This window comes from Myotis lucifugus, unplaced genomic scaffold, assembly GCF_000147115.1.
Source record: "Myotis lucifugus unplaced genomic scaffold, Myoluc2.0 scaffold_105, whole genome shotgun sequence".
Taxonomy (NCBI): Eukaryota; Metazoa; Chordata; class Mammalia; order Chiroptera; family Vespertilionidae; genus Myotis; species Myotis lucifugus.
In genome coordinates this window covers 1,892,161-1,917,021 of record NW_005871153.1, presented here as the reverse complement: position 1 = coordinate 1,917,021, position 24,861 = coordinate 1,892,161, and the positions used below count along the sequence as shown (strand labels likewise).

The following is a 24,861-nucleotide window of genomic DNA, read 5'->3' as shown; positions in this document are numbered from 1 at the left end:
TATGTGTTATGGTTCTTAGTAGTTTGCAGTGTTTTCAAATGAATTTTCCCCTCTAATCCTCACAAAAACTCTGGGAGGCAGTAATTGTTATCCCCACTTCACTGACTAGGATACTCAGAGGGCTGAATAGACTCTTAGGCCTGACATCACAACCTGGGAAAACAGCCAGGTTGTTAGAAATTGTTAGAAAAGGGTCTTGTACCAGCTGTCAGAGCCCAGGCCTTCTGACTGTGCAATCTTTTATGAGGTCCATAAAAAGCAACATAAATATCTTATTCCTGGCACCTGTGATGTTTATAGTATCTGGCGGAGCTGGGCAGGACAATAAAGGGGTCAGTACTGCGTTCCTGTGAAGATCTCCCTTGGGGATTACCATGTGGCAGGAAAGCGGAGTGGGAGGGGCTGGTCAGGAGAGGAGTGCAGGTCATCCCCATTCGAGGATGTCTAATGGGCCGCAGTCTGAATCTAATCTGCCCAAAGGTCACGGCTATGCCCAAGCTGCCCTAACGGCCTCTCCTGGGGCCAGGTTTCTGTCACAGAGCGGATGGAGTCTGAGGGGCTCATCCATCCCCTGCCACAAAAGGCACCCAAGAAAGTAACTGATTAACCTACATCTAGCCAGGCCACCATATTCATACGCCACCATAGTGTCAGGGCCATGGCCCCCCATCTTAACGTTCCCCAGAGTCTCCACCACAGAGCACAGATGTGCTTACTTCCCCTTCTCCTCCAGGACATACAGAATTGGCCTGGAGTGGCAGTGGGAGAAGCTCAAGTGAAAGTTTTCAGGGTCTGAATTGGTTACTTACACTCTCAACCCATAGAAAGAAAAGTAAACAAAAGCAGGTTTTACACCTGAACCAGGTGTTTTATCATTAGGCCAATCTGTCCGTCCGTTCATCCATCCATCATCAGAAGTGTGTCTCCTCACAGAGATGGGCATGGAGGATACAGAAATACCGAGTCCCTACATCTGCCATGTGAGAGCTCACTGTGTAAGGTTCCCTGTGTAGGGGCTCACCATAAAGAGTGCCATGGTTTACCTGATGCCCTCAGGAATAACTATTTGCTGTGCTCTGCCTGGTTTGCTTGCTTTTACGAGAAAAACACACAATGAAAATGATATTTATTTTATTGCATCATTTTACTGACTAGAACGCCAGGCTTATAGTGGGTATAAGTATAAAAATAACCGAATTCTTACAAATAATACTTTGCTGCTACAGTACTGAATAATTAGTGGAGGTTGCAGTTATAATACAACTTTAAATAACATCCTCATAATGGATTTAACACAATCCATCGGAGACTAAGGTGTCAAGGTTTGCAAAGAGAGATCCAGGATGTGACTCAAACAGTTCAGATTCCAGCTACATGCTTCATTTCACCATAAATCCAGCAACACAAACATTAAAAAAAAACTCAAAACAATCCATGTCGAAAAACCTTTTTTGTAACCAAGGCAATAGAGGAAGATAAGTGGGTTAATTTCACAGGTAGACTGCATCCATCCCTTCCCTGGGTGGTCCCATCCTTCCTACCCAATAATTCTGCATCTAATGCCTTAGACGTGCCCCAAAAACAACGATAAAAACAGATCTAATGCGTCCTCTTCACAAATACCCAGGAGACAGAGCCAGTCTAAGATCTGTCTCTTTTCAGACCCACACTGTCCCTGTGGCTTCACAGGTTTTTCTGTGAGCAGTTTACACCAAAGAAGATGGATTTTAACACTACTGAAAAGATACTTTAGCACAATGGATTAACTGCCATTTAATACTTTAATGCTCCTAGTATTTTAACCAGAGTTTCCTTCTCTGGGGATTGGAGACAAGAACATACACTGTAAAAGCCAGCTCTACAAAACCGAGTATCCTTTTTCAAACCCAAACACAAGAACCCCAGAGTGAAATGAAATGTCCCTTCTAACCCCCGCAAAAGTTTTCATAAACACACACACACCAAAAAAAAAAAAAAAAATCTCTGACAGTAGGGCAGTGTTAAATAAGATGCAAAAGACTGCAATTCTTCCTCTTTCCAAAGACTTGCTTTAGTTTTAAGATCAGTGTAAGAATCTTAGAACTATGGGTCAAACCCAAGTTGTGGGTGTGTTAGGCTAAACTAAGCCAGAAGCAAAGTTCATAGAGCTTCAGGGGACCTGGGCCCTTCACCAGTGGGCAACATGGCTTAGTAGAGGCCCCCAAAGGCCACGTGCAAGACCCTACCGTGTCTGCCCTGGGCACGTTCCCATCTGAATAAATACCCTTCAAAGACATTTTCTTGGGCAGCCATCCAGCCTTGTAATGAAAAGAGGCTGCCTCCCTCTGGGCCAACTTTCACAGTCACCTCCTCAAGAACTTAATAACCCCATCTTCATTTCTGACCCCAGTGCTGCCAGCCAGCTTTGATGAAGCTATCCACTCAGCAATTTTGCTCTAAAGGACTTAGCTGCTTCTGAAAATAAACTTTTGTCAAAGCCGGAAGATTTGTCAGCGTTTCAGACATTCAACTGCCTATGTTCCCGACTCGGGAAATATTCACAAAAATGTGCCTCCGAAATGTGGGAGCCACAGCCTTAGTGAGGGAACAAGACAGAGTGGCCCTCAGGTGGACGGCTAAGTCTGGCTGTGTGTCCCAAACCCCGCTCATCACCTTACACCTCCTACACCCAAAGCCACGTACCTACATGCTCCGTGCTAAGCATGAACCAGCACTATTTTCTTAATGATGACTACACGTGTCCAAGAAATACATGTAATAACAAACCTGAAAGGACTTTTTCAAAAGGGGAGTCAACATAGGTTTTTTGTTTGTTTGTTTTTTTGCACTTCATGTCATTAGTTTAGTTATTGCTTAATAACATTAAGGTTCTTTTACAAAAAGATAACACACTTTAAACTCACTCTCCCATTCCCTTTTACATTTAAAGTACACTGGATGGTGAGGCAGGGAGGTACAGAGAGGAGAGCAAGCCAGGCAAAGGGTCTGAAGCCCGGCTCTGCAAGGCAATTGTCCTCTCTGAGGTTTCCCACACCCGAGAAGTGGGCGCTCTCGTGCCCACCTCGCAAGGGTGTCGTGAGGTCAAATACCTTGCACGGAGCCGGCCGTGGAGGAAACACCAGAGATGCTCTGTGACCCTTCAGACTCCCCATGTTGTCTCTAGAGTCCTGGGCTGGCTCACGGGGCGAAGAGGAAAAGACATGAGAAATAAGACCCTTTGTTTAAGAGCTTACACAAAACCCACAGATGCTACCTGCCCAGGTATGCTATGGGACAGGTGGGTTCCCTTCGGCCCCACTCTTCCCTAAAAAAGTTTAAGTGTCCCTTTCCCCTTCCTCCCACTCCCCCAGCTTGGGCCCCACCCAGGGATACAGGCCTGGGGCATTTCTATGAATTCCAGGTGTGGGGCTGACACTGCGCACCTGGGCCATGGCTGAGGGTGTGTTTGCCAGGGGTGTGTCCCATCCTGTCCCTTCAGTTGAGGCGGCTGCTGCCCTAGCAGGTGTTGCTCTTGGCAGACAGGACCCTTCTGGAGGTACCAGCCCCACCCAGGAGCGAAGCCAGCCTTTCCCGTCCTCACCCCGGTGGGCAGTCAGCACCGGCTAATGGTCATGCTGTCTGCAAGCCTTCTCAGAGCCTCAGGCCCTGGGAGGCATTCCCCACCCCCACTCACTTCCTAGCAATCGCAGCGCCTAGGTGAACGCAACCTGGCGGGGGACCTGCTTTTTTCACAGTAAAAGAAAAACACATTCTTAATCCACTTCATCTGCACAAAACCCATTCACAGGAAAGTGTTCTTGGAGCTCACAGGACATTCTTTTCTGGATTCCTCTCAAGAATGCGTTTGGGGTGGAACACTTCATTTTGTGGAGCTCACAGCTCCGGCCCAGATACAGGAGGTGACTTGTCAGCTGCGGTGGCAGCTAACGGTGGCAGCGGGGCTCGCCTGAGAATCGCCCCCACGTGGCTCTGGGTCCTGGGAGGAGCAAGATCTGACTGAGAGCCGGGCGCCAGGCCACTCAGTCTGTTGGCTCAGGCGAGCAGATGCAGGAGCTCGGAGCAATCCAGTTAGATGTGAGGCCACAGGGCACAGGGCTGGTTCCACGGACAGATGCAAGGGCCAAGATTTCAAAAGGGCAACTTTAAGTTGGCACCTGCTGACTGAAACAGCATTCTCTCTGCATCTATCTCATGAGATGAGTGCAATTTAACTACCTGGAGGCCGCACACCCGGCTGGCGCTCCTGGCTCCTGCTGCTGCGGGGGGGAGGGGGGAGGACGCATGGAGACCACGGGGCACAGGAGTTCGCACTTAAAACTGTTAGGATGAGGACTGCAGAAGAGTGAGGGTTAGATACATCTGAAGGGGTTAGAGAACCTTAAAGGAACAGCCCCCAGCACAGAACTGTCCCCACTATGGGTTCCACTGAGCTCTGAGCTTCCGGGTGGGACCAGTTCTTTACCTCTGTGTTCTCCACTTCATCCAAACCTAGGATGTGTCAACGCAGAATCATCACAGCCCCACAAGGAGCAGTTAGAGACAGCACCGGACACGCCCCTCGCAGGCCCCACGCCACAGGCATGATAAATAAGATGCGCGATGTTCCCTCCCAGAGGCCGACTCTCACCCCGTCTTCCCAGAGTCTTTCGTTCTCCAATGCTGACCTGAATTAGGGCCGTGTTTCTGGAGGAAACTATATAGCCGTACAAAGAGTGCAAATCACTGGATGAGCGAAAATAAGTTACTTCTTCGGTGAATAAATAGTTCTGAGCAGTGGGCTGAAAGTTTATACCGACTCTGTGGGTGAGATTGGGGAAACAGTTAAAGGTGCAGCATCGGAGGTGAGCAGACTTACACGTGGCTCCATCCCAGCTCGCTCTCCTTCCGCAGGAATCTGCCCGGCTTCCCACAGCACTGGGGTTTCAGGCGATGGACTGGCCCGTTCAGCCCATTGCTCTAACCACAGTCAGCTGTCAAGACTACACACACTGCTTTTCCTTTAGTGGTGAAATGCCAGCTCACACCCAACCTGCATTTGGCTTAGCATTTCCACTTCACATGGAGCAGCCTCGACCTCAAGGACGAAGGTCAGACACCCAGGCACCACGCCATGTGCTCAGGGATGAAAAGCACCCCACCGCCTGCATCTCTCGCTCTTTCTCGGGCCTCCGCTCAGCCCGTGCCTGGGTGGGGCTTGCTGGGCCTCTCCGCAAGGCAGCTGGGTGCCTCTAACTAAAACCAAATGGAAGTCATTTTGCCCTGGCCCAGCTTGTTTGAAAAGGTGAGCTTTCACTGCAAAGGGAAGAAGTAACCTTCACTCCAGGTGTCTCCTTGACTAAAAAACCAAACTGGAGTGGTGGGCTGGGCCGCACCCGTTTCCATTTCTCATTCTGGGGGTTGGCTTGGAGACTGTAGCACAAGAAGACCTGGAAACATATTAAAATATTGTACAATAGCCTACGGCATCTCCAGACCTTAGTGGTATGTTCATCACCATCACCTGTTGTTTAGCACACGGTGCTGGGCAGGAAAACAACTAACGAGCCAGTATTTTGCTATAAATTAATCACCAAATCGAGGCCCATGGAAGCATCTGGGGAAACGAGGCCTTCTTTCTGGGAGTCTTGGGAAAAACCCAAAAGGAGACCTCCCTACCCAATTTACTAAAGTGCAAACTAAGGAGACCCTGGTGCTTGCAGTGGTGCCCAACGAGCTGCCCTAGCCGGCGTCATCCCTGCAGCCAGTGGCCGAGCCGCGGTCGCGCCGAGACCTCCTGGTACTGGCCATGTGCACATTCACAGTAACAACAAGTGAGCGGCCTTCCACTGTGGCCTTGCCCCTCACACCTGTCCCACTTCCTGCCTGCCACTCCAGTGCGGCTCACAGTCCTTGGAGCAGCACCTGCAGGCCCCGTGCAGTCCTCTGAGCAACAGCCGGCCCAGCCACTCGCTCAGAGCAATGGGCTCCTCTCTCTTCTCACTTAAAAGTAGTCTCTTCTCCTGCTCTCATCGCTGATGAAAGACGGGTTGTACTGTCCCGGGAAAATGCAAGAATGCCGAGAGCCCGGCAATCCAGTGTAGGCCGGGTAGAGTCCATTTCGTTCAAGTTCAGGATTCCTTACGCTTGTGGGCTGGAGGCCAGAGAGAAAAGGAAAAAAGGGCCATTTATTATTCATGGTTTAAATTTAATAGTAAAAAAAAAAGAGAGAGAGAGAGAGAGAATGCTGCATTATTATAAACCTCAGGTAATACTCAGCAAATACTCAGCAAAGTCTAACCTAGAAGCCAGGGCCCTCCCCCAGGCCGGCTCTTTATGGAAAAAACTTCGACCAAGGGCAGTCCAGTGATTTTATACCAACATAGGAAAAGACCTGGGTTAGCTGTTATCTTTACTATTATCCAGATTAATTATTATCTGATTATTAACTTGACCTTTTAAAAGAGTGTCTTTCTCTGTGGAGCACAGCAGCTGTAATCCTCTCTGGCATTTAGCTGGACTCACTGGGTGAAGGGTCGTCTGACCCCCCGTCGGAGCTGGTCCTCCCCAGGCAGGAGGCCAACAGCGATTCTTAGGTGTCTCCGACCAGGTCCCAGCCTAGCAGGTTGCGACTGCCTGTCTGATGTGCAAAAGGGGCTCCTGGGAATGGCAAGACTGCTCTGAGGAGGCCCTCACGGGGGACCCCTGGGGGAGAAGGCTTGCCTGGCAGAAATGAAGCACAGGTACTGCACATAACAAACGCAAGTCCTGGGGACGCCCGCGGCACACGCCATGAGCGACAGCACTCACACGGGTGACAGCTTCATGCCGTGGCCGGGGCCGGGCTCTGCTGCCACAGAGTGCTCAGCCTATCTTTGAAATGCAGGTGGTGTTCATTTAAGTTCTCGATCGTCTCTATTGAAGGCAATTCTTTAGCCAAGGCCATGGAGGGACAGTTGGGTCCTATGACTCTGCAGGCCTGTTTGTTGCTAGGTTGTCACACCACACCGGGGTTGAGGAGACCCTAGTAAATCTGTGAGTGTGTGGTCACCGGTCGCTCCTGGGGAAGACACCTGCTTAGCTATGGCTTCAGTTATTAGAGCAAAAGAACTTTCCTGACAAACGGAAAACAAAACAAACCCTTTATGCAGAAATACCAACAAAACCATTTGAGCCAGAGCTAAGTTTGTGTCTACGTTAATCTTTCCTCTGGGTCTTCTCGTTCTTCCTCCAGGTTTAAATTTTTCAAAGAGCCCATGGAAGCAACCGCTTTCTTACCATAAACAAACTTGCCCTTCCCATCCAAAGTCTGAACCCCCATGGTTAGTCCCCATAGCAACCAGAGAGGTTGTGGTTTCTGTCACAGGATTGCCTGGTGCTATTAAGTCCCCACGGAGCCAGAGTGCATGTTTATTGCTACCGCTCCAACATGGTGTGAGAAGTCATCTGACATCTATTTATTTTTCGGCTTTATGTGTTTGCTTTATGGCTGACGCAGTGTGATGTGAAATGAACTGAGCAGTGCCTGGAAATATGACATGGAATCCTTGCTGTGGGACAGAAGAAGCAAGGGTTGCAGGGCGTGTCCCATCTGTCCAAGTGACACAGTCCAGGGCTGGGCAGAGCAAATTATTAAACACCTACTAAATATATCTTCGAAACCTCTGAGAAGTGCTGGTGGTGGATGAGGTTATATTGCTCTCTTTATACCTTTCTCCAACCCCTCAGTTTCGATTACCCAACAACATGAGGTAAGGTGGGGCAGACAAGAGATAAAAAGGAAAGGGCCAAAGGCTAAGTATCATTTCTCTATCTTTCAGTATCCAATCCTATAACTTAAAAGCAAGGTTCATAACAAGACGGCTCCTGCTACCATCCCATAAAGGCAATGTGCTCTGTGGAAACAGCCTTCATATCTCACTGCCAGTTCCAATAACTAACATGCAAGTAGGTCATAAGTGAACTGAACATTAAATTCTGTCCCTACGGTGCTTAGGCCATCATTCCCTGTCACCTGTAACTAGCTGTAGTGCTTTGACTACAGCCAAACAGAATCCCTTTAATTCTCAGAGGGAACCGGAGCCTGCGGGCCCCCTGGACATGGAATACACACCGAGTAATACACGTCCGTCATCTGGAGGAGGTTTTTGGTGCTTCCGTTCTCATGCATCTCAATAGCTTCTCGGCCCCATTCCTGCGAGCGAGGGTTCTTGGGGTACTCAGCGTATGGGGACATTTGGAAGTCTCCACTTTTGAAGATGAGTTTGCTTATGTCATTTTTATTCTTTCTGTGGGGTAAAAAAAATATTTGAAAATTTAAATGAATACATTTTGTTAAAAAAAAAAAGGCATTTGTGAAAGCACCATCTAGCATTTTACAAGGTAAATTAGAGCTAAAGCTACCACTATATTTCTTTGTAGCTGCCTACCCAGGAATGTCATTACTGTTATTATCTTTAGTATTTGCCCCAAACAAGTGAAAATGCAATTAGGTATAAGAAAAGATGCAAAAACCCCTCCAACCTAGGAGGCCCAGGGGACCATGGCAGACCTCTCTGAGAGCTGCCAGAGAGCTGACTCAGACCCTCCTGCGGACAGACCGGCCCATCGTGAAGGCAGCGGGAGCCATGAGTCGGAGGAAAGGCCGTTGGCCGCTGGTTCCGGCCAGCGGGAGCACCACAATGCACACGGAGCTTCTAGGTCTCATGCAGATTTATTAGAACAGGAGCTCTGGGGACGGGGCACCTCTGGCTGGCGGAGAGATGAGACTTGCTCCCCGGGCTACATCTCGTTACTAACAAAGCTGGGACTAGAACCAAGGCCGTCCAACACCCTGGCTAGTGCTCTTCTACCACATGAAGCTACTTCACAAACCATAAAACCAGGATGTCTTGTTTGCAAAAAAAGCCACCTATTTATACACCTACACGTCTCGTATCAGTGGGTCAGGGAAACCCTGGGGCAAGTCCCCTACGTGTGAGAGGTCACTGGAAATTGTTGGAATACGGTAGTCACCTACGTACTAGACCAGCGATGGCGAACCTTTTGAGCTCGGCGTGTCAGCATTTTGAAAAACCCTAACTTAACTCTGGTGCCGTGTCACATAAAGAAATTTTTTGATATTTGCAACCATAGTAAAACAAAGACTTACATTTTTGATATTTATTTTATATATTTAAATGCCATTTAACAAAGAAAAATCAACCAAAAAAATGAGTTCGTGTGTCACCTCTGACACGCGTGTCATAGGTTCACCATCACTGTACTAGACATTTTTACCCATATGTACCCTGGACTTTTCTTCCTTCTACCTCATTTTCCTATAAGCAAATGTTCTTGGGAAAGCACAAAGCAACTCGCGGTCATAAAAGCAAATGTACAGTGTGTGGCTTAGGTGTTGTTCCTCCTGCAAATTCAGAATAGGCCTGCCACTGTGCTGCCCCGGAGGGTGGGGCTCCTGGTCTCACACAATGGCTTACTTATTCACAGCTAGCCTTCCTTTCCAGTGACCAATAGTCACAAGGTCCTTCCCCCATGGTTACACTCCCCGGTACCGGGCACTTAGCACACAGGGGGCTTATGTCCCCTTGAGCACCCAGGGTTTCTCTCTCCAGTTCCTAGTCTCTGCCCCAGGATTTTATTTCGCTCATACTTGTGGATGAAAGGGCCCACATGCTAACTTGACAAGCTCAGGGGAGGCCTGCATGGCAGTCTTGCAAACTCAGAGACCTAAAGTAACCACAAAGGATGGTCTGAAATTAAACTTTGATTAAAGGCAGTTATGGTGGGCAGTTACGTCCTAGGCCAGTATCTTCACGGACAAGGTCAACCTTTACCTTAACTTAGCCTATCTGTCTTTTTGCATCTATAATAACATACCCTTGAAATGTCTGGGTAACTTGTAACTTCCCTATTTCTGGACCCCTTGGGGCACAACCCAATGTGCCTGGGCTCCAAGACAGATACCACATATTCCTTCATTATCATGTTCATTGTTCCTGCACCCACCTAAGTATGTATCTATCATTTTACTTTTTATCCAATCCGAGGGGTTTCCCTGCTTTGCTTTCTCCTACCTCTCTAGTCTATCACCAATGGGTTTCATGTAACCCACCTACATCCCTTTCCTTTGATTGCAATGTATAAATACAGATATAACCCGCCATTCTCCAGAGCAGTGGTTCTCAACCTTCCTAATGCCTCGACCCTTTGATACAGTTCCTCATGTTGTGGTGACCCCCCAACCATAAAATTATTTTCGTTGCTACTTCATAACTGTAATTTTGCTACTGTTATGAATCGTAATGTAAATATCTCATATGCAGGATGTATTTTCATTGTCACAAATTGAACAAAATTAAAGCATGTGATTAATCACAAAAACAATATGTAATTATATATGTGTTTTCCGATGGCCTTAGGCGACCCCTGTGAAAGGGTCGTTCAACCCCCAAATGGGTCGCGACCCACAGGTTGAGAACCGCTGCTCCAGAGCATTATCTCAATTCATCGAGGTTCTGCTTCCTGGCATATGTCGACAGTTTGGCTCAAATAAACTCACAAAAATTCTTTACAGGTTTCAACGGTTTTTTACGTTAACATACTTTATCTTTGATCATTGGGTGGCAACTTTGTAAGTGACCGGCAAAGCTGTACCACGAACTCTGCAACCCGAATGGGCAGTTAGGGCAACCTGGTTCCTCAGCCTTACTGGAGACAAAGGATATCTTAAAACATCCTGCATGTCAGTGGTCGAAAAGAAAACTTGCTATTTTGGTAGGTTTCCTCCATCTGTTATGTCAGGAGAATGTCTGCCATTTATTATCATCTAAATCAAAGGTGATTATGTTTCCTTATCTGAATAGATAATCACAGAGAAGGGGAACCAACTCTGTTTTCTCTTCCCTTCCCAGTAGAAACCCACTCTCGCTGGCTCCCAGGAAGCCCAGCGCCCAGCACACTGCTGTGTCTGCTCATCCCCGGGCCTGCTACAACTTCTCTGTGCTCAGGTATCTCAGGTACCCCTTTCATCTTTGTTTGATTTTTAGTTTGTCCATTTAGAGTATACAATCAGTGGTTTTTAGTATATTCAGTGTTGTGTAACCATCATCACAATTTTAGAACAGTTTCATCACCCTGAAGAGAAACCTCGTACTCCTTAGCCATCACTTCTCAATTCTACCCTCTGCCCACCCAGCCCTAGGCAATCACTCATATACTTTCTGTCTCCATTAGATTTGCCAATTTGGAACATTTCATACAAATGCAATAGTTGGTCTTTTAAGGCTGGCTTATTTCACTTAGCATAATATTTTCAAAGCTCATGCACATTACAGCATGTATCAGTATTTCATCCCTTTTTATAGTTGAACTAGAGGCCCGGTGCATGAATTTGTTCACATTGAAAGGAAATTAATTAGAAGAAATATTTTAATATCGCTATTCACCCTTTCTCTATCATAGAAATGTCAACCAAATTCACAATCGACAATGACAGATGGAAACACACACGTGTGATTGGCGCCAGCAAGAGCTTTAGCTTATATAATAAAGTGGTAATATGCAAATTGATCCTCACTCCATCACACCGCCACAAGATGGCTGCGCCCACAGCAGAGTCAGGGTTCCTGTAACACAAGCCGTAACGAGTGATCAGCAGGGACCTGAGGCTGCGTGGTGCCGGGGCGGGGGACCTGAGGCTGCGTGGTGCCGGGGCGGGGGACCTGAGGCTGCGCTCCCCGTCTGGTGGGGCTTGACGGGGGACCTCAGGCCACACCCCCATCTGGTGGGGCTTGACCGGGGACCTCAGGCCACACCCCCTGCCCCAGCACTGGGCTGGGGGACCTGAGGATGCACCGGGGGACCTGAGGCTGTGCCCCCCACCTGGTGGTGCTTGACAGGGGTGGGGCCGGCCGGGTCAGGGTCTCGTGCAATTTCGAGGTGCACATGGGTGGGTGGGAACTTGACTCTGGGTCCCGCAGCGTGCCCCAGACTCTGACAGGAGGAAGATTTTCATATACATTTTACTAATTTTCTTTCATCTCTGATACTTCTATTATAGAGAAAGGGCAAATAGCAATATTAAAATATTTCCTCTAATTAATTCCCTTTTAATGTGCACAAATTTCATGCACTGCCACTAGTATGTGTGTGTGTGTGTGTGTGTATTTGCTTAATTAGACCTGCTTTCTGATTTAGCTAAACTTTTTCCAGCCCAGCAAAGCACTCCAACCTCTCTTTCAGGAAACTGTCAGCAACACAGCAGTAAATATCAACATGAAGCAGATTATTATATATCACGCAGGGAGAACAAAGAGTGAAATATTTAATTACAGCAGTGTTTGACTATATTCTGCAGTGAGAAAACCTGAAGTCATTTTGAAAGTCCACCATTTCTTATTTCTTTTCAGTTGGTTTCTAAACTTTCTAAGTTCAGTTTCTAAACTTCCTAAATCTCCATTTTCTAGCTAATGAAAAGAAAATAGGATCTACTGAGTCTCCTATCTACCTACTCCAGGACTTCTGTGAGGATCAAATGAGATGAGGCATGTGAAAACGTTTCACAGACATTTGGTTAAACTGTAAAATGTTTGCACCTGGCTATAAAGCAAGTCGTGTTCCTGAGCTGAAGAAACTCCAAGGAGGCTAGTCGCTAGGGAGAGGAAGCCAGGTGTTGCTATGTTACGTCATTACCTGGCACCCACAGTCACTGTTTCTGGGCTGGGCTGGGCTGTGGGCCGTATTTCGCGCCATGGGGTCTTGGCAGCATTGGCTACAATTTGGTGGGATGTTGCTCTGGGGTGGTGGCAGGGCCTGTGTCCCACTTTGGGGAAGCCGAGTGTTGCTTTGTGAGTGCCAGGTCCACAGTGCTGTTTCTCTGTAAATGGCCAGTGTGCGCCATGGCAGCTTCTGTGTTGAGCATCTGGCCCCTGCTGGTCAGTGGGCATCATAGTGACTGGTCTGACGGTCAGACACTTAGCATATTAGCCATATATATATATATATATATATATGTATATACACACACACACACATATATGTGTATATATATATATATATATATATATATATATTTATATATGATATTTAATGGTATGGATATGTCACATTTTGCTTATCCATTCATCAGTTGATGGATACTGGGGTTATTTTCACCTCTTGGCTATTATGAATAATGCTACTATGAACATTCATGTACATGTTTCTGTGTGGACATAACTTTTCATTTCTCTTGGTATATAACTAAGAGTAGAAGTACTAGGTCAAATGGCAACACTGTGTTTAACTTTCTGAGGAATGGCCAGACACTTTCAAAGTGGCGGCATCATTTTACATTTCTACAGCAGTGTATTTGTGTTCTAGTTTTTCCATATCCTCATACCAACACTTGTTATTTGTGTTCTAGTTTTTCCATATCCTCATACCAACACTTGTAATTTCCTGGGTTTAAAAAATATTTTACTGATTGATTGACTTCAGAGAAAAGTGCTGGTTGAGGATGACCTTGCATTGTTTTCTTTGTCCCTTTCTCCAACCCCTCAGTTTTGATTACCCAACCACATGAGGTAAAGGTGTTCCACTTAGTTATGTATTCACTGGTTAGTTCTTGTATGTGCCCTGATTAGGGGTTGAACTTGCAACCTTGGCGTATCAAAATAATACTCTGACCAACTGAACTACCCAGCCAGGGCTTTTTTTAAAAGAGAAAATTACCCATCACAGTGGGTATAAGATGGTTTTGATTGCATTTCCCCGGTGGCTAATGATGCTGAACATCCTTTCATGTGCCTTCTGGACACTTGTATATCTTCTCTGGAGAAATGTCTTTTCAAGTTCTTTTCCATGTTAAAATAGGACATTTTAAAATGGTCCATTATGATTTAATGTCTTTTTATTATTGAGTTGTAAGACATCTTTATATATTCTAGATGCAAGTCCCTTATTACACATATGATTTATTTGCAAATACTCTCTCCCATTCTGTGGTTTGTCCTTTCACTTTCTTGATAGTGATCTTTTAAGCTGAAGGGGTTCAGAACAAGTCTCCCCAGAACATGCCACTGTGGCCTGCAGACAAATTTGAGCTGAAGACAGTCAAGGCCCAAAAGACTCAGGAAGAGCTTTGATACCTCCCGTTAGCTGCCTAAAAGGATTTTGGTGGAGGGCTTGGTCCAGAAAGAGAGCTACCACCAGAGATCACTCCAAAGAGTGTGGGCCGGGCGTGGGAAGCTGTGGGGGAGCTCAGCAGGGCCTGTTTGTCCCAAGTCCCCTCTGCGTCCCACTGTCTCTACCTCCCATTGTCTCTGCATGGCATGGCGAACGCTGGTTTATCCACCTTCCTGTGAATCACCTACCTCCCCTTTAAGTCCCTTCTCTTAGCTCAGGATGGAACATAAGCCTCAATTGTCTGACTGCCTGTGGGTCTCATCTTTGTATGTGCCACCACCCACCACCTATATACATAATTAAATGTGTTTTTATCCCATAAACTGTCTTATGTTAATTTGATTATCAGACCAAAGAACCTAAAAGGGTAGAGAAAAAATTTTGTTCCATACATTAGCAGAGAAGTTTTTAACTTTAACGCAGTCCAATCTATCTTTTTTGTTGCTTGTGCTTTTGGATATTCCTTTTCATTAAAGAAAATAAAGTCCTATTGGCTGTCTTTTCTTTCCTCCCAATGGCACTACCTATCATGAATTTCCTTTTCTGCTTTTTTTTAGTGGTTCAGTCATATATTACAATTTAATGTTGTAAACCACCCGGAACATTCCCGAAGAGTAAAAATTGGCCCTTGCATAGACATGCAAAGAAACAGAATTAGAGTGTGAACTCCATCACTCACCGGCAGCAGGTGACAATCAGTGCAATGCCCAGGATCAGCAGAAGCCCGCCTCCTGCTGCTGCAATCACCACGGTGATAAGCTGATAGGCTAAACAGTTTAAAAGAAAAAGACTGGTAAGAGGTGATGAATGAATAAACGGATACACAAGTATGATTCTCCTCCCCACCCCATGGTGACCTCACCTTTCACTTCCTGGGCCCCCAGCAAGGGCTCCTCAGGGTTAGCTCTACATTTCCTAGGTCAGAGGGCGGCAGAATTTGCCACCACAAAACATACCTCTTTGGCATGTTTATTATGTCTGAGAAATTGCAGACATAGGAGAAGCTCTGAAAACAGAGCATTATTTACCCATTTGTAAGGGAGCGTTACATTAGAAAGCCTGCCTGCACCAGCAATAGAGCTATTTGCAGAGAGACCTTTTTCAGCGGAGAGACTGTCCTACTTGGCAGGGAAGCCATTGTTTGCCAAACATTTCCTCTCCTCACCTCCCATGACTTGCCTTCCCCACTCTGCAGCCCCAGGCCCCTGGTCCTACCCTTAGCTCAGGAGGGTGTATTAGCCTCAATCATCAGCTGCCTTTTGAGTCTCATCTTGTGGGACTCCCCTGTGCACATATGTAATTAAATTTGTTCACCTGTTAATATGTTTTATTATGGTGATGTATGGGGGTGTCAGCTAGAATGTAGAAGGGTAGAGGAAAAGTTATTTTTCTCCCCTACACCGTTTTCAGTCAAGTTCCTCCTTCTTAGCCACTCCTAGAATGGCTCCCAAAGTGTACCTGCAGACCAGCCCTGAGATTTTCACCAATCCGTGGTAAAAAGAGAAAAATGAAGGAAATAGATGAATTTTTCAAAAACTAAATCTATCTGGTTTCAATCATTGTTCTGTCTTCTAAGACTCTGTCCTTCCTGTTTTCCCCTCACTTACTATGTGTGCATTTTATTATGTGTAAATTATGCCTCCAGTAAAATTGGTTTCTAAAAACTAATGGAGAAAATATGGAATCTTTTCTTGGCTACTTCCCACCCTTTGGTGTTGTTTCTAGATTTGTTTTAAATGTATAGTGACAGTAAATATAAACATTCTTAATTTGGTTTAATTAATAAAATAAAAAGGAGGTGAGCCTAGCTTAGACTCGCCAGTTTTATAAGAAATATTACTGGCCGGTTAAGACCAGAGCTGGGAATCACTGCATATACCATGCTAGGCACTGAGTGGTTTCCTCAATACATACACATGGAATTTAACTACCAAAAATTAGTAGTCACATATGCAGGTACATATCATACATAATAATATTAATTTTTAATCCATAAATTTTATACCTGTGCATTTCTGTGAAAATCATAGTTTAATGAAGCTATTAAATAGTGATTTAAAAAATTAATCCTCACTCAAGGATATTCTTTTCATTTCTTCTTTTTTTTAGATAGAGTGGAAGGAAGGGAGGGATGAAGGGGGGAGAGAGAGAGAGAGAGAGAGAGAGAGAGAGAGAGAGAGAGAGAGAAACACCAATGTGAGAGAGACACATTGATTAGTTGCCTCCTACACACGCTCTGACTGGTTGGGAATCAAACCTGCAACCCAGGTATGTGCCCTAAACCAGAAATTGAACCCACAACCCTTCAGTGCATGGGTGGCACTCTAACCACTGAACACACCAGCCAGTGCCAGATAGATTTTTCCGATGTTGTGGAAATATAATTAAAATTTTGCTCTGAGGGTCTACGATCCAGGATGTAAAAGTGGCCAATAGCCAGGTTTTTTATAGTAAAATAAGATGGAACCATGCTCTCCACGTCTCAGGCAACACCGAAGGAAAATGCATGGAGCTGACAGTGAGCTGACTGTGAGACAAAAGCAAATGCAAGCGAGGCAACCATTTGCCTATCCTTTATTTGAATAAACAGCACAGAAACTTGGTTATCTTGAAAACCATGAGTACTAAGATATACAGAAAACAAAGCTAAACCTTGTAATGAGGTCATTCTTGCCCTCACCTCCTAATACATGTATTCAAACTTCACTTTTAACGAAAGTGAAGACAAAAGACAAATCTTGATTTTCACCTCTCTCTCATCTCCACCACTACCACCCCCTAAGCTACAGTCTACTATTGATTAGACAACTGAGCCGCCTCCCAACATACCGTCCTGCACCCAGTCTTGCCCACTCATTTCAAAACACAAATCTGATCATGTCATTTCCCAGCTTTAATAAACCTACAGTGAAACAAATGAACAAACCAACCTACAGTGGCCCTCTCTGTTTCTAAAGACCAAAGTCTGGCTCCACACCAAACTCAAAACCTCTCACTCCAGCAAAACCAGCAGGTGCTCAGTTTAGCGGTGGCCTCACAAGTGGCTGCAGCTGTGGCAGGTTCCCCCTGAAAACAGGCAGTTTTGTCTCAGAAGAGACAGACTCAGACACACTATACCCAGTGCTTCTCAAACCATCTGTGGTCTAGGTCCTATTTTTCTTTGCTTGTGCATTTTTATATTATTTTTAAGTAAAGAAAATAAAGTCTCATTTCATCTTTCCCTATAGGCACCAACTTTCATGAATTTCCCTTTCTCCTTTTTTTTTTTAAAAAAAACAAAAAAAATAAGAATCTGGGCCTGCAGATTCTTATTTTTTATTTATTTTTTACTGATTTTAGAGACAGGAAGGTGGAGAAAGAGAAACATAAATGTGCGAGGGGGAACCCCCATTGGGTTCCCCCCCCCCCCCCCCCCCCGCCGTATGCACCCAGATCAGGATTCTAACCCACAGCCCGTGTATGTGCCCTGACCAGGAATCAAACCTGGCCACCTTTTGGTTCATGGGACGACGCTCACCCAACTAAGCCACACTGGCCAGGGCGCTTTCTCCTTCTTTTAAGGAATCAACTGTGGAGTGCCGTTGTAAAATACAATAATACTATTTTTTTAAAGGAACCCATGGTTGGATGTCACAGCATGTGAAATTAACATCAATGTTTCTAAATTGAACATCAATGTGTCTAAGTGTTTCCTCTCAATTTTTGTGTTTCTTGTTGCAGCCCGATAACAGCTGGCAGATCACATTTTGAGGAGCACTGGTACACCCTCGTGCTCCTGAAACTTTCCTGTGGGTCTGAACCACCCAGAGGCTGTGCAAACTCAGAGGGCTGGTCCCCACCTGAACACACTTGATTCAGCAGGTCTGGGCCTGGGCCAAGAAGAGAAGTTGTACCTCCAGCAAGCTCTGGGGGCACAGTGATGCTGCGGCCTGCAGACCTGACTTTGGGCAGCATTGGCTTAGATTACACAGGAGAGGAATCTTAGACTGCACATGGGCGCTGAGAAAGAGCTGGGAGGGAATTCACCAAAACGCTCATGGAAGTTGGTGCTGCCTCAAGTACTTTACTTTCTTCTTTGGGGTTTTCTATATGTCCCAGATTTTTAAAATATATATATTTTTATTGATTTCAGAGAGGAAGGGAGAGGGAGGGAGAAGTAGAAACAATGATGAGAGAGAATCATTGATCTGCTGCTTCCTGCACGCCCCCTACTGGGGATTGAGCATGCAACCCGGGACCCTTCAGTCTGTAAGCCGACGCTCTATCCACTGAGCCAAACCAGCTAGGGCTGTCCCAGATTTTATTCATATGTGTACACACACTCACTCATAACCTCCTCTAAATGTAGAAATTGTGTGTGTGTACATAATTTATCTTATACACATATATAATTTTTTTAAAAGTATGTTTGATGTTCTTTGGCAGCCATATCACTGGAAACTTGTAATAAGTTTATCGACAATATAACTCACAGATATTTTTTCTCATACCAGCTGTGAAGTCAGTTCATGAACTATGTGATTCTTTGGACTCAAGTACTGACTTTAGATTTATTATGAGGCCACGAGATGATGTACAGGTGCATGGGATTCAAATCAACATCAACTGTAATGTTCATCAGTTCTGCAGTCGCTCTGAAAGGTGACTTACTAAGGTGAGAGAAGGCAGTTGGTGTCGGCTTACGTTTGCCTGTCTTATCCTTTCCACTTTGAGGAGATCTCCAGAATGATGGACTTGGAATTCTCAGTCTTACTTTCTTTCTTTTTTAATTGATGTTTTTTAGGGAGAGAGGAAGGGAGAGGGATAGAGAGATAGAAAGATGACAGAGAAACATCATCGATCGGCTGCCTCCTGCACAGCCCCTACTGGGGATCGAGCCCGAAACCTGGGCTTGTGCCCTGACCGGGAATCGAACTGGTGACCCCTTGGTTCTTGGGTTGACGCTCAACCACTGAGCCATGCTGGCCAGGCTTACTTTCTTCTTGACATTTGCTGACATTTCAGTCTTTCTCCAGCAGTGGCTCTATCTTTCCTTTATTCGTATAGTTTGATCCTTGGTTGATGTCGCTGTCATCACTGTTGGCATTTTTCATTAAGACAACCATTCTGAGGCTTGGCCTTTTCTACAGTCTATTTTGTCCTTGCTCGTATGCTTATTTGGGTGGATTCTACTGGACTGTCTGCTTAGCCAGCCCTCTTTCGGGAGCTGTTCACCCCCAGTGCAGGTTATGGTGGGGTGGTCAGGTTGGCATGTTATCATCCCCTGGCCACAGCAGATTGGTCTGGGAGGAAACACATGGATCAATTAGTTCCTTCACAGGAATTTCAATTTGGGGAAAATAGAGAGCCTCCTCCTTCAAAATGGCTGAACGGGTAACACACACTCGGTGACGTTTGGCGAGCCTGTTTCCATCACGTGGTCTGGGAAGGAGAGCACGCCTGTGCGCAGCGGAGAGCGGAGATGAAGGTGGGGTCCGGTGAAAGAAGGCCCCTGGCTGCCAGCTGCTGTGGTCCCCACATCCCCCTGAGGCTGGAATCCCATGACACACCCCGGGATCCTTCCAATAAACTGTCTTTGTTGCTAAAGCTGGGTAGGCTTCTTTACTCCAGAAGAGAACCTTAGCCAACGGTGACACTGTGATTTATAATAAGAAATATATCCTTAGTCTTCATCCCAGTTCCAGGCAGCGCTCCTAAAACCCTTGGCAGAGGTTCTCAACCTGTGGGTCGCGATCCCTTTGGCGGTCGAACGACCCTTTCACAGGGGTCACCTAAGACCATCCTGCAGATCAGATATTTACATTATGATTCATAACAGTAGCAACATTACAGTTATGAAGTAGCAACGAAAATAATTTTATGGTTAGGTCACAACATGAGGAACTGTATTTAAAGGGCCAGAAGGTTGAGAACCACTGCTTAGAATTTCCTAAGTGACGAGAGCCCATGAAGGTGTCTTCTGTGATGTCCACGAGGTGACTTTTGGAAAGTACCTAAGGATGGGGAGTGGTTGCCAGGGGAACCAACCTTGTGATTAGAGAGTTAGAACTTTCAGTCCTACCTCCTGACCTCCGGGGAGGGGAGAGGGCCTGGAGGTTGAATTGATGGCCAATAACCAATGATTTAATCAATTGTGCCTTTGTAATGAAACCTCCAGAAAAACCCAAAAGGATGGGGTTTGGAGAGTTTGGGGAGAGTCACACACTCAGAGGGCATGGAAGCTGTGCACCCCTCCCCCCACCTTGCCCTGTGCACCTCTAGTTCCCCGCTGGCGCTGGCGGGGCGGGGCGGCTGCGCAGGAATCTCTGGGGGAGGGAACCTTTGCATAGAAAGGATGGGCTATGAAGGGGCAGGTTGTAAATATGAAAAGGGGATGATTGGAACATCTGCGCCAGACAAGGGTAATCTAGGAAATGATGTGAGTTCCAGAATCACAAAAGGACAATAACCACAAAGTGGGAAAATGGCTTAGGGCAGTGGTTCACAACCTTGGAAGCACATTAGAATCACCTGGGAATCTTTTTAAAATCCTTATTTCTGGGCCTCATCCTCCGGAAATCCCTGTTTCTTTGTGACTGATGTTGTGGCCGCACCCACCATAACAAAGAAACAGAATTTCCGTAGGATGAGGCCCAGAAATCAGGATTTTAAAAAGATTCCCAGGTGATTCTAATGTGCTTCCAAGTTGCCAACCACTGGCTTAGAGGATGGGACTATAAGACAAACTTAAAAAGGGTAAGAAGCAAATGGCGAGTGTATGATGGTCATCCACAGTAGTAGGATTCCACAGAGTATGGAAAATGACATTATAATAAAGTTAGGTAAATGACAATATTGCACAGTTTACTCAATTTACTAGCAGGTTACAAACAGTACATTCGGTGAGATCCAATTCCATACATAACGCTGGGCAGATACAGAACACCAGTGCTTCTCAAACTTGAAAATGCACGTGAATCTGCATATTAACCGAATTCACTTAAAGTCCAGGTTCTGGTGCAGCAGGGCTGGAGTGAGGAGGTGGAAATTCTGCATTTCCAACAGCTCCCGGGAGCTGCTGCGTGTCCTGCGGACCACACTCAGCAGCAAGGATGCAGACCAGTGATGTTTCCCGGATGATGACACTGTTTGGTTTAGCTTTCTTCTTCCCTGAATTTATACTTATTTTCTAGTTAACTTGGGACAAATATTAAAATCAATGGACATGTGTTGTTTCATGTTATGAAAAAAATGTATTTTAAAAAGAGAAAAAGGGTGAGCTAAACCCGGATGCCATGGGAAATAGAATAAGACTGTGAGGAGGAGCCAATATGAAATTCGAGCACAGGAGGGAGCGTGCACACCGAGGAAGAGGTGGGGCAGCAAGGGGAGGGCGAGGGGGGCATCCTGACAAGCCTGTAAGAGGGTCCGGGGCCAGGGGGCACGTGGCACGAGGATTGCTGGAATCTGGGGTATAAATAGAGACGTTCCACATGGGAACACAATCAAAAGGAGGGCAGTGATGAGACAGGTGCAGACCTGAGCTGCCCAGGTGTAGGTGGCCCTGCCAGGTGCACACGGGAGTCCCGCTGGGCCCTCACCACCTCAGGAACTAAAGGACTTGAAAGAAGGGCTGGAGCTGCCTTCGCAGTTTGAAGGACATTCTCTGTGAGGAACAAGGCCTGCAATCCGGACACAGCTAGAGAGCTAATGGGAAAATTTGGACAGACAGGTCATAGGTTATGCCGAAACCCAGAACACAGTAGAGTTGGACGACTCCCAGGAATGTAGGAGTGGGGGAGTCTCGAGGCCATCGCTTTGCTGGACAAAGCTGGGCGCCCATCTCACTGAGCTTGGGCGGAATGTGTGCCCCGAGAATGCATGGAGAACAAGCACTTGTTGTCTACAAAGAATCCAGCCCAACCACAGCCCCCAGAAGGCACTCACCACCTCTGAATGACAGCAGAAGTGGCAGCGGAGAATGATCAGAGCCCTGTTGTTTGGCACAGAACACTGAGTGACAAACGAGACTTCACAAGGCGCCACTGATGGGGATGAAGTTCAGGTGTTCCTGATTCCTTAACCAACGCCCAGGGCTGGTCTCTGACCTCAGGGAACGGAGCAGGTGGCAGATACTATTTGTTATCAGCCCCTCTTCGTTGCTTGGCAACACTAAAGCTAATTCAGATATCAAAATCATAAAGTGGTGTTTACACGCCATCACTGAGTTTACACACGTGTCACCAACAAAAGGTGGCCAGGAGCTAGGCTCCATCCAGATAGCAGTGTGCCCCCTGCTGGACATGAGAGCAACTGGGATAAACAGAAAAAAGTCCCAGATCAGAGAGAAATCCTGGCTACTTCCAAGACCCCACACACAAAATGAGGAGACACAGAAACTTACAGAACAGCCCACGGATATAGGGTTTATCATCTCCAGGCACCCATAGTATTTAATAATCCCTGGGGGGGGGGCACTAGCTGCCACTTAGGACACCCCTTTCCCTCCACCACTAGAGGGCTTTCCCCATGTCTATTTCCCTCTCGGGGTCACTCTTCCCTTCACTGCGAGGTAGGGAGCATTCTCTGGAAAAAACGATTTGGGAAGCTGTTTGACCAAAGCAGGTCCGAGTCACTGGCTCATTCTATGAGAGCCTGTCAGGGCCGAGAGGCCCCAGGGGGACGGGGCAGGTTGCCGCTCTCCCCTCCTGCTGCCTGGCTCCCCCCAGAGCTGCTGCAGCTCCACACTCCTCCTCACCCTCTTGCTCATTCACTTCTTTGCCATCTGATGGGACTATATTCCAATACGTTACTTGCAAATGTGATGCAACTCTGTTGTGATCGCCTCCCTTGCATAAAGTATTCCTTATGTTATCTACGCCTCTTTAATGTCTTAGGACAAGGTCCGCAGGCTTGTGGTGTAGTCACTACTGTGAGCCCCACAACCATCTCTTGTAAGGACTATGCCCTTTAGTGCTAGTATTGCAGCGTTCGGCGAAACAAGTCTCAGATATCTTACATGCTTTACCTGACGGCTCAGCCTCCGTTTTCCACACTGAAAAGTCCTAGGTCTTCTCTGGTGTTTTCTTGGGTGCAAACCACTCCTCTCTCTGATCAGTTTAAGGACGCTCTAAGTTCTAGCAAAGTACTGAATCTGAGGAGGGGGCCAGGGAACCCCGATTTACAGCGTGTTGGTCATGAGTCCCGGAGGCCTGGATGCGGGATTGGTGTCTGAGTGGGGGCAGTTTTGTGGGACTGAGCCCTTCACCTGCGAGGTCTGAGTGGTGTCAGAACTGCTCGATGTGCGGAAAACCCACGAATCTGATGTTAGAAGTGTTGTGATTAAAAATCCATTCATAGTAACACAGAACACCATTTGGTGTGTGATGACTCGGTCCATCGTAACGAATGTTGGCACTTAAAGTTGTTTCCTGATGCCCTTAGGAACTGCTAGAGACCACACGGTCATTTACTCCACCACAGTGGCCGCAGGTTGCTACTTTTTAAAAGAAGATAATCATTAATTCTGTGGGTTCCTCCCTCTCTGTTCAGTATGGCTCTAAATATAGTTGCTTTGGAAGTACTTCTCGTCTTCCTCTTAGACTGTCTACTGTAACCTCTGCTAGTTTGCAGTCGGGGTAAATCGGATGACCATAGTCACCAGTAATCCTAGATGGATATTTAACCCCAAATCTCTAGAGTCTGGCCTTCAAGTGGCTCCACGCTGAGTACACCAAAAGAGTGTGTACTCAGGACTGAATGTATTATTCAAATTCAGAAAAGGTACATAATGAAACTTACTAAAAGAAAGTTTACGAGCAAAGAAAATATCATTGAGGACATAAAATGCAAGGTACACCAATGGGGAACAGATATGGGACTGTTGCACATGTTAGATAAAACCGTGTCTACTTTTGGTCTAAGTAAACTTAGAATATGGACTGTTGGCATGTTTACCTATAGAATGAAGGACAAAGCAACCCTAAAATGAAGCACTGAGTGTTGTTATTCCTATTCCATCCTACACCCCAGAGTATCTTTCATAATTTTGAGGGTGATTCAATTTGTCAGGTTTCCATATAAGAAAATGTCAGTGAAAGTGATTCTAAATTCATCACAACTGCTTTTTTTGTTTTCAAAGAACTAAATTAGGTGTGACACGCGCCACGCATGCACACATCTAGCTACCACCATCCTACCCTCTGTGCTTCGGGGAGCGCGGACATCAACAAGCAGATGCCCCGAGCTTGTCTCTAGCCCGAGCCCCGGCCATGCCTGTCCTGGAGTTTCTACCCTGCTATGTTCTTCCTTCCTTCCAGTCTGTCCTCCTCACTGCAGTCCGGCTTGATTTTCTTGTCCAAACTGCCTTCCTGCTCTAAGACCTGCTAGTTCCACAACAGAAATGGATCAGTCTATACCAGCCGTGGGCAAACTACGGCCCGCAGGCCGGATCCGGCCCATTTGAAATGAATAAAACACTAAAAAAAAAAAAAAAAAAAAAAAAAAAGACCGTACCCTTTTATGTAATGATGTTTACTTTTATGTAATGATGTTTACTTTGAATTTATATTAGTTCACACAAACACTCCATCCATGCTTTTGTTCCGGCCCTCCGGTCCAGTTTAAGAACCCATTGTGGCCCTCGAGTCAAAAAGTTTGCCCACCCCTGGTCTATACTTCTCAGGCTGGCCATCCAAACCCCCAACAGCTTGGTCCCCTGTACTCTGCCAACCTCGTCCT

The 24,861-nt window shown here is 46.3% G+C and overlaps 1 protein-coding gene across 1 annotated transcript in view; it reads right to left on the bottom strand.

Moving 5' to 3' along the window:
* Window positions 1-1,114: 1,114 nt before the first annotated feature.
* The window catches only part of HEG1 (heart development protein with EGF like domains 1), a 105,666-nt gene continuing 81,919 nt past the window's right edge, over window positions 1,115-24,861 (bottom strand). Inside the window, exons 16-18 of the mRNA XM_023757299.1 lie at window positions 14,822-14,909; window positions 8,090-8,264; window positions 1,115-6,130 (exon numbers count right to left, since the gene is read on the bottom strand). Of these exons, the coding sequence (XP_023613067.1) occupies window positions 5,981-6,130; window positions 8,090-8,264; window positions 14,822-14,909 (413 nt within the window). The 3' untranslated portion in view covers window positions 1,115-5,980. The remainder of the gene's footprint in view (window positions 6,131-8,089; window positions 8,265-14,821; window positions 14,910-24,861) is intronic.